We start from the raw sequence: 18213 nt of genomic DNA, 5'->3' as shown, positions 1-18213 counted from the left end.
TTAAGAGAATCAATAGGCAATCCATTGGTAAAAGCATCTAATCCATATCCCTAAATAGAATCATGGAAGGCTACCTAAGTAATGAAAATCAGGGACATCAGTGGCCATCTTATCCACCTCCAGGAATATAGAGTACACCATCTTTGAGGTAACAAAGTGTATATTTAAAAACATAATAATTCACCAGTATGTAGAGATATAAGTTTGGAAAAAATATTCCATAGTAAACCTATGTGGTTACTTATATTTTAGATATGAAGAACTTGAGCCTTAAGACTCAGAGAGAATCATGATGCTCAAAGAAATGAAATGACTTTGACAGCCTCACAGTAAATAAATAGTAGAACCAATGAGAAGGGAGAAATGAGAGGCAGCTGAGTGGCTCAATGGATTGAGAACCAGGCTTAGAGACAAGAGGTCCTGGGTTCATATCTGGCAACAGATACTTCTTAGTTGTGGAACCCTGAGCAAGTAACCCCTATTGCCTATCCTTTAGTGCTCTTCTGCCTTGAAGCCAGTACACAGTATTGATTCTAAGGTGGAAGATAAGGGTTTAAAAAAAAAGAAGGGAGAAATGAATCCATATTGTATACAGGAATGAGGAAACGGTGAAAAATAATAAGTATTTTCTGAATAAAACACTTCTTTTTAAACAAATATTAATCTAGTATAGTTTTAAATAGTTCTCTGACCATATGATCATTCACATCTGGACATATTTTAAGTTATCAATGTCTTATATCTATGGAACCTAAAAAAAAGATAGAATTTCAGATATGGTATGACTAGGACAAAGTATAATAGAACTCTCATAGTTGAGTCTACTGGAATGTATTAAGTATTCTGTGCCATAATACAATCAGCACAATCCTATCCAGAAGACAGAGAGTGCAAAAATTTTTTAAATTTCTAAAGAAACCTTGTTGTGGGGCAGCTGGGTAGCTCAGTAGATTGAGAGTCAGGCCTAGAGATGGGAGTTCCTAGGTTCAAACCCGGTCTCAGCCACTTCCCAGCTGCGTGACCCTAGGCAAGTCACTTGACCCCCATTGCCCACCCTTACCACTTTTCCACCAAGGAGCCAATACATAGAAGTTAAGGGTTTAAATAAATTAATTAATTAAAAGAAACCTTGTTATATTCAGTCACTGTGAAGAAAATATTCCATAATAACAATTAACTTTGGTGAAAATATCTGTTTTATGATACTCAATAAAAAGAAAAAATGTTAAGCTTTTTGTTTTTATTTCACAGTACTTTCAACTTCCTGACACCTATTGGATCATACTTTCCTTGGTGATAAAGGAAATTAACTAAAAAAAAGTAAGAATACAATAAGCTTTTTTAAGTTAGTATTTAAAATGTTTAGAAATACAAACAAAACAAGAATTTCCATATATAAACAGAAAAAAGATATAATAGAAATGAGATCTCAGATCTCCTACATGTTTAACTTGCTTTTCTTTATATTTACATAACAGATCCCATCCACCAGTCTCCCAACCCCTCTCCATCTTCCTTGTATCACATGTTATTTTTTTTTCTTTCTTTTCATTATCTGGAGGTAACATTCTCAGTTTATTCTTCTAGTATTACTTCATTATTTCATATAGTTCCTTTCAGGGTATTTTATTAAAAATCAATTTGTTCATAGTTTCTTTTGGTGCAATAGTATTCTATCACAATCATATATCGCAATTTTCTTAGCTATTCCCATTTGATGGGGATCGCCCTAGTTCCTAATTGAGCTTTTCTTATATTGTGTACCATATACTGTTCTTTTTATACTCCCTATGTTCTGTGCTCTGAATTTAAATCTTATGATTACAAATTAAACTCAGAAGAAAAATCATGTCTGGGGACAATTCAGTATTTCAATGAAATGAGATTCAGTCCAAGAGATAGGGTTCAAATTTGGCCTCAGATGCTCTTTAGCTATGTGACCCTGCGCAATTTCCTTAACTTCCATTGTTTAAACCTTACTATTCTTCAGCCTTGGAACCAATACTCAATATTGATTCTAAAAAGGAAGGTAGGGACTTATTTTAAAACAATAATATTTCCACAGAAGTTGGAAAAATACCACCCAAGGAATATTTGGATATGTCAAATTGTAGGGTTCATACTAAGTATTTGGGAAAAGATGATTATGAAAACAATTAAAGCTAGTGTTCCAACATCTTTTTTTAGAAAATATAGTCAAACAATTTCAATGAAGAACTGAACAAAACTCAAAAAATTAAAATTTAGTGATGAATAGTAGGATTAAAGGAATGTACCAAAAATTTTAGAAAATATGATTAATGTGGGGGCAGCTGGGTAGCTAAGTGGATTGAGAGCCAGGCCTAGAGATGGGAAGTCCTAGGTTCAAATCTGGCCTCAGACACTTCCCAGCTGTGTGACCCTGGGCAAGTCACTTGACCCCATTTCCTAAGCTTACCACTCTTCTGCCTTGGAGTCAACACAGAGTATTGACTCCAAGACAGAAGGTAAGGATTTAAAAATAAAAAGAAAAGAAAACATGATTTATAATAACCTCATTTCCAAAGGCAGAACATAAAATATATATATTTCTACTGTCAGTAGAGAAATGGAAGTCTATAAACAACAAAATTTGAATATATTTTCAGATGCAGATGCTCTGGTGGTCAGTTTTGAGGAGCTAGTTTCTTTTATTCATTTTTTTTATGAAGGAGATCTCAACATAAAAGTGCAGGATGCAAACACACATATATTTTCTATAACATAAAAAATACATATTTTAAGAGAATAAAGGGTCCAAGAATAAGAAATGATAAAGACCAACACATTTGGAACAACAAAAGCTTCAAATCTTTATTTAATAGACAATTTATTCAAAGGAAAACTTAGAAACTACTGATGATAAGAAATAAAATTTAAAAAATAAAAATTGATTATTTTTAATGGACAAAATATGACTGATTCTTGATGTGGGAGCCATTCCAGAATCCACCATCTGTGTAGAGTCACACCACTGATTTTTTAGTGGGAAAAGCAGAATCAATACCAAATAATTAGAAAGAATAAAAATAAAAGATATGGTACCCAACTGAAGCGGCTCAAATCTGACCTACTTGAACAAGCTAATGATGCCAAAAAAATGAGGAATGGATAAAATGATTATGGATTTGTAAAAAAAAAAAGGCATCAGCATAGATTATCATGATTTCTTAAGGAAATTTAATCAAGGTAAATTCATTTTTACAATGAAGACTCTAACAAGGCCTGGCACTGTTTTTAACCAGCTTATACTTGATCTTCTTAACAAATGTAGAGATATAGCAGCCAAGAACAATACACATTCAAAATATAAACTCATTTGTAAAATATATGGATGGAGATGGATTAAAAATATCTCCTCTTAAAATAATCAGAAATAGTGAGAAGAAAAATGTTTACAAAGAGCCTGATAAAAGACATGGGGCCAGCTGACTAGTTCAAGGATTGAGATCTAGGCCTAGAGATGAGGGATCCTAGGTTCAAATCTGGTCTCAGATACTCCCTAACTGTGTGACCCTGGGCAAGTCACTTAACCCCCATTGCCTAGCCTTGACCCCTCTTTTGCCTTGGAACCAGTACACAGTATTGATTCTAAAATGGAAGATAAGGGTTTAAAAAAAGAGAGAGACATAAAAAAAGGAAACTACTGAGGACATTCAAAGATGAAACTTTAAAAAGATAAATTGGCAGTCTTTCTCTTTCTCTCTATCATATATATATATATATGTATATATGTATGTATATATGTATATATGTATGTATATATGTATATATATACACATATACACATATAAGTTATAGAATAAGTCCTTTTCCTTCATCTAAATCATTTAACAATTAAATAACCAAAGATCCCCCAAGGATTTCCCCCCTGGTTAACAATAATCAGATAGTTATCACTCTTTGGGTTAGATCAATCAAATCCACATAACTAAATCTCAACTTCCTCCTGGGTTATTGACACTAAGATGGAATACAAAGTCCTGTTAATAAATTGAAGTCCTTTACAAACCATCTTCAATCTTGTTGTGATGGGAGTTGCTGTTTAGTCATTTCAGTTATATCTAACTATTCATGGTTCCATTTGCAGTTTTCTTAGTGAAGATGCATGAAAGGGTTGCCCATTTCTTTCTCCAGCTAATTTTGCAGATGAAGAAACTGAAGGAAGGAAGGTTAAGCAATTTTCCTAGTATCACAGAGCTAGAAAGTGTATGAGATTAAATTTGAACTCAGGAAAATGTGTCTACCTAACTCCATTTCAGGCTCTCTATCCACTTCACCACCTAATTGCCCTATATTGAATCTATTTTATACTTATTATTTTGCTTTTCTCACCCTTCAAATTCCATTTAATCTAATCATACTAATTATTGTTTCTCAGATATGGTATTTATTCCTCCATTTCTGGTTTTTGTATAGGTGTGACACATATCTGGAATGCATCCAAGCCTCAAAACCACTTCTTAGAATTTCTAGTAACCCTCAAATTAAAACTCCAGTGTTTCTCTAATATTCCTTTTCTAATGTCTCCAGACACTAGTGCATTCCTGATAACACATTTTGTGCATATTTAATATAAATGGATTCATGTATCCTTGTTATAATTTATCAAATCCAATACCATCGATTAATTTGATTACTAGTTATATACCTGCAGGACAGATTTTTTTTTATTTTGTGTTTGTTTCTTCAGGGCTGAAGGTAATGCCTTATACATAGTGTTCTCTTGATAAATGTTTATTATTTCCTTATTAAAGCTTTTCCTACTTTCAAACATTTCTTTTGTTTCTTCTTCTCTTAGTTGACAACAATTCTTCTTGATGATGATGAAAGACAGTAGAATAATTGGCAGTTCTGCAATCTCTGTTTCATACATTGCTATTAACCCATATTTCCAAAGAAAAAAATAATTCCTTTGTTATTTTACTTCTTCCCCACTCCAAGTTTTTTTAAAAAAATTATCATATGTTTTTGTGGGATTTCTAAGAGAAATCCCACAAAAACATATGATAATTTTTCACAGATTCAGAGCTAAAAGAAAACTCAAAGAAAATTTTATAACACTTTTTATAATTAAGGAAACTAAGGCAAAAAGGATTTAGATGATAGTATCACACAAATAGGAAATGGCAGAGCTGGATTTGAACCCCTGCCTTACATCCCCAGAAGTAACATTCTTTTCTACTGTAACAATCTGCCACAGAAGGATATGCACATTTTTTAGCATTTTCCCAACAAAAATAGTGCATTTCTTAATGTATTACATCATTCTTTTACCTATTGGCATACAACAGATGAAAAAAGAGAAAGAACAAGATTAAAATGCCCAAAGGAGAATATCAGTCAAGTGACTTCTAGGTTTCTGCCTATGTGACCATGAAAAGTTATTTAACAATCCTGGGCGTTAGTTTTCTTAACCTATAAATTTTTAGATTAGATGAGATCTATGGTTCCTCTTAATCTGGCATTATAAAGCAATGGATCCTCTCTCCTTTCCTCTTACCTCTTTCCCTTCCTTTCTTATTCCTTCACTTCCTCCTTCATTCCTTTCCTCTCTCCCTTCTTCCCTTCCTCCCTCCATTCCTTCCTTCTTTCTTTTATATTTGTTGAATATAAGGCAAAAGTGGAATAAGTCAGTGAAAATATTCAAAAGACAGTTGGAGAGAAAAGGCTGTTATTCAGGAACATGATTTAGATTACCTGTGGGTATGCACTGAAGAGTCATTCTCATAAAGCCAATAATTGAAGTTATGAGAGCAATTGAGAATAGTTAAGTTTCTATAGGTCTGACTATACACCATCTAGATAAATATTTTTCTTGGCTCAAAAGGGCAATGGTCCTCATTTCTCAACATCCTATTATATTAAAACAGGATTTATTATCTTGCATATTCAATAGTCACTAAAAAGTTCTCAGCAAATAAAAGGTGAGAGAAGTATTCAAGCAATGTGCGATGTGAATTCAAAGTCTGATTATTTTAAATTAGATACAGATATACCTTAATCAATTATGTGGTGAAATCTATAGCCAATATTTCAATTATTGTTTCATGTTTATACTAGGTATCATGTCATTCCCTTCCTTCTCCTTCTATTATGTTAATCAGCCAAACAAAAAATTCTCAGGTGGTGTTGTGTCTATGCAGCTGCTGCCAGCAACCGAGAGGCTATTGATTTGATAGTTGCTGTTTTTGGATCAGTGTGAGCCTGGCACTCCCCAGGTTCTATTGCAGCCAACCCATCTTGGCTCACTGGGCACAATGAACTATCTCATGCCAATAGGAGGGACCTACTGAGTGGAATAAATCATTTGAAAAGGCTTAAAAGCAAGTGCTATTTAAGTTTTCTAGCTCCAAATTATGTTTGTTTTACTCCACCAACCATGCACAGTATTTTATGTGAGAGGGAGAATCTAGAAAAGCCTGAATAATCTATTGAAAACAATCTTTGGACCAATTTCAGTTTAAAGTATTTTTCTCCATTATTTAAATTTGTATTTTGGTATGGGGAGTTAGAGGGAAGGTTATTTAATTTCAGTTCTTATATTCAATAATTCATCTCATTAAAAGCCACTGATTTGAAAAGAATTTTGCTAAAAAAATTTTAATGGATATTTTTATTACTAATCATTGATGATATGCTTTAATATTTCAACTTTACTTCTCTTTATATCCCATTCTTTTTTAATGCCTCCATTGCCTCACTATAGTTTGAAAGGTGCTTATCTTCACCAAAGTAATGTTAGCAGAGGGCAAAATTAAAAGGCTCAGACCCAGCAAGACCTATTTCAAATGAAGATCCAAAAATGGAGCCTAGAAAGTTCAAGCAACCTCATCAATAGACATTTGCTTACTGACAACTGAGTTTTGTTTTAGTTTCTTTTTTTTTCACATTGGCAACAGATGGATGCAGGGCCATGATAGCAGAATACAATCAGCAACCTTCCTGAACTCTTCCAATATTCCTCTCAAGAAAACTTTTAAAAATTCCTCAAATCAAATCTTGGAGCAACAGAGCCAATAAAAAGTCAGCATGAGATATTTGTCTCGACTAAAACAGATTATCAAGTCAGTAAGAGGTCTGTGAACTCCGCCAAGGACAGTCCCAAGCCCGGCTGAAAAAGGAGGAGGGTTGGGAGCAAGGCTAGCAACCTCACCCCATAAAAATCTCACTTGCCATAGAAACTGCAACCTCATTAAACCAACAAAACCAAAGATCGCCTAGTCTGTAAGATTGCTCTCCAACAGAGTCCACAACGTGTGCTGGCAAAAACCAACAAACTCCAGGCCTACTTCAAATCTTGGACCTCAGATGGCCTGAAAAGATCTCCAATACCAGACTCTGGGAAAGAACAGTTCAGTGTCCCATCAGTCAGGACTGATGAGAAAAATCAGAAGGCCAAAACAGACCTGGCAAAGATATGCCCAGTTGGTGGAAGTTGCCCAGAACAGAGTCCGTTGGTGTGAGATGCCCAGTTGGGGGAAGTTGCCCAGAACAGAGTTCGTTGGCGTGAGATGGTTGCGGCCCTATGCTCCTCTGGGAATCAATAGGAATAATAATAATAATAATAATAATAATAATAATAATAATAATAATAATAATAATAGGTCTGTGACACAAATAATGGGCCCCAATGAAAGAGTGACATTACTGGTGGCAGCAACAATAGAAGCAGCAATAGTAGCAAGTACATGAACTCTCTGTCCAAAGATAATATGGGGGTCAAATACTTGTCTGAAAGAAATTACAGGGGCCACTGGGTAAAGTTAGCGATCACTGGCAGCTGCCCATAAGCAGTTCTGGGTTCCAGAACATACAGGAATGCTTATGGTGTCTACAAAGCCACAATCACAATTTCCAGGCAGAGAAAAATGGTAGAGATTATGGATACTATAAAGCAGGGAATTGGTCACAATTCCAGAGTCAAAAAGAGTAGTACTAATAATTATGACTGTAAGGTTACAGGAGCCTTTTTAGGGGAAAAAATAGCATACAGATAAAGAAATATGACTATACCTCTCCACACATCACTCCACCTTGGAAGCACTAAAAACACTGAGACACCCAGAAGTAGCATTTAAAATAGTATAATAAAAGAGTAAAAAATTGTGACAGCACTTCCCCACCCACAGGTGAACAGAGCCAAACTTTAATGTAATGGTCAAAGTAAAGAAACATAATACAAAAAAAAAAACAAAAGATTTTAATGATAAAAAGCTATTACAGTGGCAGGGGAAATCAAGACAAAATCAGAAGTAATGTGGATATGTTTACAAACAAAAACTCAATGAGAGATGCAAATTATATATGTCCAAGAAGAATTACTTGAAGAATTAAATAAAGAGATAAGAGTGGTAGATAAAAACTGGGCAAAAAAAGAGTGATGAAAGGAAATTATAAAAAGAGAAATAATAGTTTTAAATACTGACGATTTAAGTACTGAAGAAAATGATAAATTAATCAACAGAATTAAACAAATGATGAAAGGGACACAAAAATTTAGTAAAGAACACCTTAAAAAACAGAATAGGCCAAATAGGAAAAAAAACAGTAATTCACAGGAAAAAAAGAATTCCTTAAAAAGCAGAATTATCTAAATGGAAAAAAGAGACTCAATATCTAACTGAAGAAAATAATTTCTTAAAAATTAGAATTAGGCAAGTGGAAGCTAATGACTCCACGAGAGATTGGGAAATAATAAAATAAAATTCCTAAAAGAAAAGAAAATGTAAAATATAAAGTAGGAAAAATAATTGACCTAGAAAATAAGTTCATAAAAATTAATTTTAAATTTCTTGTATTACCTGAAATAAATGATCAAAGAAAGGACCTGAACTTATTTTTCATGTAATTAAAGAGCAAAACTGCCCTAATGCCTTAGATCCACAGGGTAAAATAAAATTGAAATAATCTACACATCACTTCCAGGAAGAGAGCCCAAAATGAAACTCCTAGGTATATTATAGCCAAACGCCAATGTTCCCAACTCAAAGAGAAAATATTTTAAATAGCTAGAAAAAAAGATTTGAAATATCATGTAACCATGGTCAAAATCACACAAGATTTAGTAGCTTCCAAAACAAAAAACTGGATTTGAAATGTGACATTCCAGAAGGCAAAGGAGCAAGGATTACAACAACAATCTCCTTAGCAAAAGTAAGTATAATATAGCATATTAAAAATGGAAAATTTAATTAGAGGACTTTCATATATTTCTGATGAAAAGATCAGAGTGGAATACAAAATCTGACATACAAACATGAGATTCAAGAGAATAAAAAAGGGTGAACATTAAAGTGTAATCTTAATCACATAAAATTTTTATAGATAGTCTCTATGATAGAGGTCCCATATCTAAAGTATTCAGAGAAGTTTGTCAGGTATTTAAGAATAAAACCATTCTCTAATTGACAAAAGGTCAAAAGATATGAACAAATAGATTTTGGATAAAGAAATCAAAACTATATATAATTCTATGAAAAATGTTCTATGTCATCATTGATTAGAGAAATGCAAATCAAAATAAGTCAGAGATATTATCTTAAACCTGATATTGGTTGAAATGATTAAAAGGAGAAAATGAAATCTATTGGAGAGGATGTGGAAAAATAGGGGCATTAATACATCACAGATAGAATTATGAACTTATCCATTTGGAGAGCAATCTAGAATTATACTCAGAGTTATAAAGTCATATACCCTTTGACCCATAATACAGCTAGTAGCTTTATTTCCTAAGGTGACTAAGGAAAAAGGAAAGAAATCATATTTTCTAAAATACTTATAGCAGCAGCTCTTTTTGTAATCACAAAGCACTGGAAACTGAAGGAATGTGACACCAATAATTGGGGAATATTATGCCATAAGATTAACGTACACAGTAACAGCAATAATGTATGAGGAACAATTGTGATTGATCTGTTATCAGCAAGGCAAGGATCTAGGACAAATCCAAGAAACTCATGTGGAAAAAAGGATATCACTTCCAAAGAAGGAAAAAAACAGAGTATGAACATAGATTGAAATATACCATTTTCTTCTTGATTTTTTCCATTAATTCTTTTTCTAGGATAAGCAAGATGTATCTTATTTTACAACTTCACAAACAGTGAAATATGCCTTATATGATAAGATATCTATTATCTATAATCTATAATATATGATAAGATATCTATAAACATATAACATATTATGACTTCTTGATATATGAAAATAATACAAATTTGTTTTTCCTCATTTGAGGGAAAGGATTTATTTTTTCTTTTTTTCCTTTTTGTTTCTTTAAGTATTTTTCCATAGTTCCATGATTCTTGTTCCTCCCCTTTTCTGTCCCCCCACCCAGAGCTAACAACCAATTCCACTGAATTATACATGTATTATCACTCAATACTGATTTCCATATTATTTTATTTTTGTAATAGAGCAATCTTTTAAAAACTAAAATCTCACATCCAATATCCATATAAATAAGTGGTAAATCATGTTTTCCTTCTGCATTTCTACTCCTACAGTTCTTTCTCTTGATATAAATAACATTCTTTCTCATAATTCCCTCAGGATTGTCCAAGATCACTACATTGCTATTAATAGCAAAGTCGATTACATATGATCATCCCACAGTGTTACAGTTTCTGGATATAATATTCTCCTGGTTCTGCTCATTTTGCTCTGCATTAGTTGGTAGAAGTCTTTCCAGATTATATGGAAATCAAGCACTTTATCTTTCCTTATTGCACAATAGTATTCCATCATCATCAGATACCACAATTTGTTCAGCCATTCCCCAGTCAATAGACACCCCCTCATTTTTCAATTTTTGCTTATATTTACTCTACTATTAAGAGTAATGTTTAAGAATTACAAATATCCTTTTTCCATGTAGAAATACAAACAATTTGACCTTAATGAGTCCCTCAAATTTTCTTTTTTATCTTTTTAAGCTTCTCTTGGGTCTCATGTTTGGACTTCAAATTTTGTTTTAGGTCTGGTTTATTCCTCAGGAATGCTTGGAAAGTGTCTATCTTATTGAATGCTTTGAATGCTTATTTTTCCCCTGAAAGAATACACTTAGTTTCACTGGATAGGTGACTGGGTTGTAACCTATACCTTTCTCCTTCCTGAATATCATATTCCATGCTGTCCAATCCTTTAATGTAGAAGCCACTAGGTCCTGTGTGATCCTGATTGTAGCTTCATTGTATTTGAATTGTTTTTTTTTCTGGTTGCTTGCAATATTTTCTCCTTGGCTTGGTGGCTCTTGAATTTAATTATTATAATTCTGGAAGTTGTCATTTAAAAATTTCTTTTTGGAGATGATCTGTGAATTCTTTCAATTTCATTTTTATTTTCTTCTTAGAGGATATCTGGGCAGGTTTCTTTGATCATTTCTTGTATTATAATGTCCAATATTTTTTTGAATATGGATTTCAGGTAGCCAAATAATTCTTAAATTGTCTCTCCTTGATCTATTTTCCAGGTGAATTATTTTTAAGATAGAAAACTTCAATTTTTTCGGTTTTTCATTCTTTTGATTTTGTTTTATTGTTTCTTGATTTCTCATGAAATCATTAGTTTCTTCTAATTTCTCAATTCTCATTTTAAAGCCTTATTTTCCTCTGTCAGCTTTTTGGTTCTCCTTTTCATTTGGCCCATTTCTTCTTGCACTGCTTTCATGTTTCTTCTCTGCTTTTCCTCTGCCTATCTTAATTGGTTTTTGAAGTCCTTTTTGAGTTCTTCCAGAATCTGTGTCCAATTCAAATTTTTCTTTTGGACTTTGGTGTGTTTTCTTTTATTTAACTTTTCCCTTCTGTATTTGTACCTTGCTCTTTATCTCCATAAAATTCTTTAAAGTTAGGTTCATTTTTTTGGAGTCTGCTCATTTTCCCTACCTTCTTATATGTAGGCTCTATTTTCTGGGAGGTTAGAGTAACCACTTAAACTTCAGTCCTTCCTTGATGCTCCCCTTAGCCATTTTTTCTGGGTTTTTGCCAGTTTCAGTCATTCCAAGATGGTATGATGGTCTGAGGGCTGGGCCCTCTGAGGGACACCTCTCACTTCTGATTCAATTAACCTCTGAGATGCTGATAGTTTAAGACTTGCTTCAGGATTGGGAATAAGCTTTTGATGTTACTCTGAGTTTGATCAAGTCAGAGACTACTCAAATTCTAGTTTAAAGTTTAGGTGTAAGTTTTTGGTCTTACTGGGTACTTCATCTAATTGGACACATAATTGATTGCTCTATCCTGGAGTTCTGCCCTGAGCTTTTGGCAGAAAAATCCAGACCCCCTTTAGGTCTACCAACTAACCCAAACTGGGAACTATATCCTCAACACAGGCCCAGACTGAGACTCATGGCTTCACTATGGACCCACACGAAACAGCCCACTTCAGTACAGACTGCCCTGAGCTGATATTGCAGACTTCAGCACAGGTTTAGAATTTCAAATGTAATGGGTTGGTTGGACCTCTATTTTGCCCATGCAGTGTTTCAGCATCTGAATGTTGTCTTGGGCTTAGGTTTATAAACCAGGAACAACTGAAGTGGGTTGGGGTATGTGGTAAGCTCTTGGCTTATTCTTCACTCCTTTTTCTAGCCTCCTGCTAACTGTCCTCCTTTCTCACCTCAGTTCCCCTAATGTTCTCTGCCTACCTTTTGGATTTTTCTTTTCTTCAAAGTTCTTTCATTCTGTCTCCTTGTTGGTTCTTTTATTTCTGTATTTGTTTTGTGGTGCTATTTAGTAGTGGTTGGAGAGGATTCTCATGGTTACTCTGAGGTTCTTTGCTTTACTCTGCCATCTTGGCTCATTTGCTGGAAGTCTTCAGAAGGATAAGGAGATGGAGAAGGAGAAGGAGAAGGAGAAGGAGAAGGAGAAGGAGATGGAGAAGGAGGAGTAGGAATAGGATAATGATTTTTAAACCAGGATAATAGATAGAAATTTCCACTTCCCTAAAGACCATCAATACCATGTTTAAAAATACACAGATGGAAAGAAAGAGACAGAGAAAGTCAGAGAGAGAACTTCAGAAAAGGATAACAATTGATAAAATTCACCTTTTTTTCTTTGGGAACATTTCTGTTTAACTAAAATCTATTCAAAATAGATTGTATGTTTATATTTTCCTTGTGCTCATTCTTTGTGTACTTAAATGCTTATTTTCATTGAAGCTTATTAAAATAATAATAAAAATGTTTTTGTGTGTAAGTAGTAAAATCATTGTGTGTGATAACTATCTTCAAGTATTTAAAGTACTGTCTTGTAGGAGAGTAGTTAATTTTTTTCCTTCAATGAACAAGCCATAGAAGACAGAAAGAGTGATATGTGAAGGTGGAAGATATGTGAAGCATTATCATTTTATAAAGATTTTTATTTTTTATTGATTTTTTACATTACAAATATTTGTAGATTACTTCAACTTTATGAAATATCCCTTGTAAAGAAAACCAATATTGCAGTGCTTATAAGCATCTAAGAGCCAACAACCCTTTTAAGAGTTAAGGAATAGAAATTTTATAACTTGACTACAATTATGCAAGAAGTAAATGCCAGAGGTATGACTTGAACCCACCTATTATTGAATCCTAATTTAAGTTGTTAGTAAATGTGTCATATCTTCTAAAAATAATCTCTGTACAGTCAGATTGAGTAGTTTCAGAAAAAAAACCATCATTCAGTTGCTTCTATTTAAGACAATTAGGGGAAGAAATTGAAATTGATTTTGGTATTTCTGCTTCTTTCTGTTTCATTCTTTCCTTCCTTCTTTTTTTCATCTATCTTTAACACATTAATCATTTATAAATTACTTTCCTAATCACTCATTTTATATTGATATATTCTGTTTACATTCTGTTCATTCTGAATGTACTACTTCCTTTTCCCTGAATGGATATATATATACATATATACCTAGCTATGTTTCTATGTATTTGTCATATTTTAGTTTATATAGGACCTTTTAATCTTACATAGCCTAAGAACAAATCTAGAAATGGAAATTCTAGGTCAGATGTTTTCATTTTCTTTGCATGATTCACAATCAATTTTTAGATGCTTATTTTTTTTTTTGCACTGAACGTGATGACTTTATTGATGGTACACAAGATAGGACTATGCTCCTCCCCCCACTACAGGGGTGCCTGGGGCAGGGATGTGAAGAGGGCATGGGATCCCCAGCACAGGGACATAGGTTATTATGGATGTGGGCTCCCCAGTGGTGGAACTACTCTTTTTTTGGCTGGGGATGAAGATCCATCATGGCTTTCCACTTTACTCCTTGGTGGCCATGTACTTCATGAGGTCTACTACACGGTGGCTGTAACCGTACTCGTTGTCATACCAAGAAATGAGCTTGACAAAATGGTCGTTGAGGGCAATGCCAGCGCCAGCATCGAAGGTAGAAGAGTGGGTGTCGCTGTTAAAGTCACAGGATACTACCTGGTCCTCTGTGTAGCCCAAGATGCCCTTTAAGTTCCCCTCTGCAGCTTGCTTCACCACCTTCTTAATATCGTCATATTTGGCAGCTTTCTCCAGGCGGCAGGTCAGATCCACCACAGACACATTGGGAGTAGGAACACGGAAGGCCATGCCTGTGAGCTTCCCGTTCAGCTCAGGTATGACCTTGCCCACAGCCTTGGCGGCACCCGTGGAAGCAGGGATGATATTCTGGGCAGCCCCACGCCCATCCCGCCACAGCTTGCCAGAGGGGCCATCTACTGTCTTCTGGGTAGCAGTAATGGCATGGACTGTGGTCATGAGTCCTTCCACAATGCCGAAGTTGTCATGAATGACCTTGGCCAAGGGGGCCAAGCAGTTGGTAGTGCAGGAGGCGTTACTGACGATCTTGAGGGAATTGTCGTATTTCTCATGGTTCACCCCCATCACGAACATTGGGGCATCAGCAGAAGGGGCAGAGATAATGACTCGCTTGGCTCCACCCTTCAAGTGAGCCCCGGCCTTTTCCATGGTGGTAAAGACGCCAGTGGATTCCACAACGTACTCGGCTCCAGCATCTCCCCATTTAATGTTAGCGGGATCCCGCTCCTGGAAAATGGTAATGGGTTTTCCGTTGATCACCAGCTTTCCATTCTCTGCCTTTACAGTGCCCTTGAACTTGCCATGGGTGGAATCATACTGGAACATGTAAACCATGTAGGAGAGGTCAATGAAGGGGTCATTGATGGCCACAATTTCTATGTCTTTGCAGCTGAATGTTGCCCTGGTCACCAGGCGTCCAATACGGCCTAATCCGTTGACTCCGACCTTCACCATCTTGTCTAAAGGATGCGACTGCAGCAGAGGATTCTGGCAGCGAGCTTGGGTGTAGAGCTGAGCTAGATGCTTATTTTTATAAAATTAAAGAATTGATATACATTAAATAATAGAATATCACTACACTAAAATAATATTCTATTATGTCATGTACATCAATTATTTAGCTATTAGAATATTGATTAGCAAATACCGTTTTCACATATTCACAATGACATAAAGTGAAGCTTTAGATATTTTCATTTAAGTAGAATCTTCCTATATTCAACAGCCATAGGGCATATACCTAGCAGTGGAATATTTACCTCACATATATTTGATACTATAGGCTAAACGGATACATTGGTATTGATTGTGTGTGAATGGATCTGGTAGGGCAGTGGTGGATGGTTATGTGATAGGACCTACACATTAGGAAAATACTTTGAGTGGCTGAATGGAGGATGACTTGGAGTGGGGAGTCTTGAGTCAGGTAGACCCATCATTGGGCTAGTTCAGTAATCAAGATGTAATGTAATAAGGGCCTATATCATAGTGGAAGCTGTGTTAGAGAAGAGCAGGGAACATATTTGAGAGATGTTGTAAAGGCAAACTCCAAAGGTCTTAACAAAATCTTTGTTATGTGGGCTGAGTGATACTGAGGAGTCCAAGATACCTCCTATGTTGAGTGACTGAATGGGGAGATGATATTGTCTTCTTCAATAAAAGGAAAGATAAGAAGGGTGAATGCTTTGGGGAGGAAAGGTATTAATTTATATTTTAATGTGTTAAGTTTAAGATATTTACTGGAAACCCAGTATGAGATGTCTAAAAGCTACATGGAGATGCCAGATCAGAGGATAGAAGAGTGTTTAGTTGGATAGTTCTGTCTTAAGAATTAACAAAAAGAAGAGTGTAATTAAATGGGTGGCAGATGATGAGATCACAAAGTGAGTAGTGTGAATGGAGAAGAGAACCTACCATGGAATTGTGAAGAACACCAACTGTTAAAAGGCATAATAAGGTCAAAGATGGCCCTTTTGAAAATTTCACTTGCCTTCTAATATAGCACACTTTCCTGTTTCTCTGCTGACCTCTGATTACTTGGGATAGGACAAATTCCTGATATTATTTTCCTATGACATGGATTACACATATGCCTCCCCATCTTTTCCCTATAATAGGTGGTTTACAAAGGACAGAGAAGGAGCAGATAGGCAGAATGAAATCCAGGGAAGAGTTATGTCCTGAAAACCTAGAGATTTTCTTTTTTCATATACAGAATTTTGAGTCATGATTACAAAGATAATCAATTATATTCCTGTGTTATTATTCTACTAGATATAAGTATTATGAGAGAAAGGTCTTTTTCTTATTTAAACTTATATCATGGAAGCAGCTAGATGGCTCAATGGATTGATAGACAAACTAGAGATGGGAGGTCCTGGGTTCTAATCTAGTATCAGACACTTCCTAGCTGTGTGATACTAGGCAAGTCATTTAAGCCCATTCCTTAGCCCTTACCACTTTTCTGTCTTGGAAACAATACACAGTCCTGATTCTAAGATGCAAAGTAAGGGTTTTAAAAATGAATAAAGTTTATATCGCTTGTTCAGATATGTACAGTGCTTTTCACATAGCAAAAAATTAGATGAAAGTTTATTAAATTGAGTCACTTTTATGTTGCAGCATTAAAGAATTTGACTAAATAATAGAAAAATTAAAATTTCCTTCCATTTTGGTAAGGATGTTACAAAAAGTGGAATGGACTGCCTCAGGAAGAAATGAGTTCCCCAATGTAAGATTAGGGAAACTGTGAGATTAGGGGTTAGATGACAATGGAGTCTCCCCAATCTCTGGTCTTTGGAGAAGCAGGCTGACTTGACTGGATGGGAGGGGCGGGAGCCTGTGGAGTACTCTTTCACCTCCCCCCATCCTGTAAGCAGTTGGAAATCAATTAACTGTTTGGGTATAGAGGATATTCATATTCTAGTTTGGTAACTTTTGGTCCAAGATGTTAAGGGGATAGAAACTAAATCCCTTGTGATGATAACTTTCTTTGTTTGAATTACTCTCTCACAGGATGGAAATGTATGAGATTAAAGTCTTCAGCAAACCTGACCACAGGCCCACAGGGCAAAGGCAGTTACAGCCCCTGCTAGATGAAATACTTGGCTTGGTGAAAGGAAGGTAGTAAGTCTATTCCCTAGCTAACTATACACTAACTATCTTTTCACAAACTAAATGTATTTAATGATTTCAGGGAACAAGAAAGGGAATCAGTTTAAGGAAAGAGGAAGGAAGGTAATCTGGCTAAAACCGTTAACTGTAGACTAACAACACATTCCCTGTGTGGGGGAATGTAACTGGAATAGCTGAACTCTAATCTAAGCCCTAAATATTCTTTCTTCTAAAACCTGAACTGCTAAACTGAAGGTCGACTGTATTTTGGCTCGAAGGTCTATCTTTGTGGTTAAGCTACCAAGGTAAAGCAGCCCTGACTGTCAGTGACTGAATGTCCCAGCCCAGAGCTGCACAGATTATTCCTCTGCTTAGAGCCAAGAGCCAAGAGCAAAGAATCATGACCCTTGCAAGAGGGGTCACCTGGATTTTATACCAAGACTCCAACTGCCTTTAATTTCCCCTCTCTTAGAGTTTTTTTAGGGGGGCACTATGGAATTCTGTGATGCAGCTTGAACCCCTCTCAGAAATATGGATCCCACACCAAATAGAAGGCCATTCCTCATAGGCTTTATTATTATATATAGGAGAAAGTGTTGAAGGAATTCCTTCTTACATATAGATTGGACTAGAAGATCTTTCTTTATAAATGCGACATTTAATAATTCTAGGCTTCAACCATTGGTATATGGAAGGAAGCCAATTTTCCAATTCAGTTCAATTCAACAAATATTTATGTAGCAAGAATGAATGAAAACAACAGATGGAT

The 18213-nt window shown here is 35.2% G+C and overlaps 1 protein-coding gene across 1 annotated transcript; it reads right to left on the bottom strand.

Moving 5' to 3' along the window:
- Nucleotides 1-14070: 14070 nt before the first annotated feature.
- LOC123239189 (glyceraldehyde-3-phosphate dehydrogenase-like) lies at nt 14071-15338 on the bottom strand. The gene has a single exon (XM_044666444.1). It carries the CDS (start codon nt 15282-15284, stop codon nt 14283-14285), a length of 1002 nt encoding a protein of 333 aa, XP_044522379.1. The 5' UTR covers nt 15285-15338; the 3' UTR covers nt 14071-14282.
- Between the last annotated feature and the right edge of the window lie 2875 nt (nt 15339-18213).

The sequence above is a fragment of the Gracilinanus agilis genome, chromosome 1 (assembly GCF_016433145.1).
Source record: "Gracilinanus agilis isolate LMUSP501 chromosome 1, AgileGrace, whole genome shotgun sequence".
Lineage (NCBI taxonomy): Eukaryota > Metazoa > Chordata > Mammalia > Didelphimorphia > Didelphidae > Gracilinanus > Gracilinanus agilis.
The sequence above is the reverse complement of the archived record's forward strand: the minus strand, read 5'-3'. Positions and strand labels throughout refer to the sequence as shown.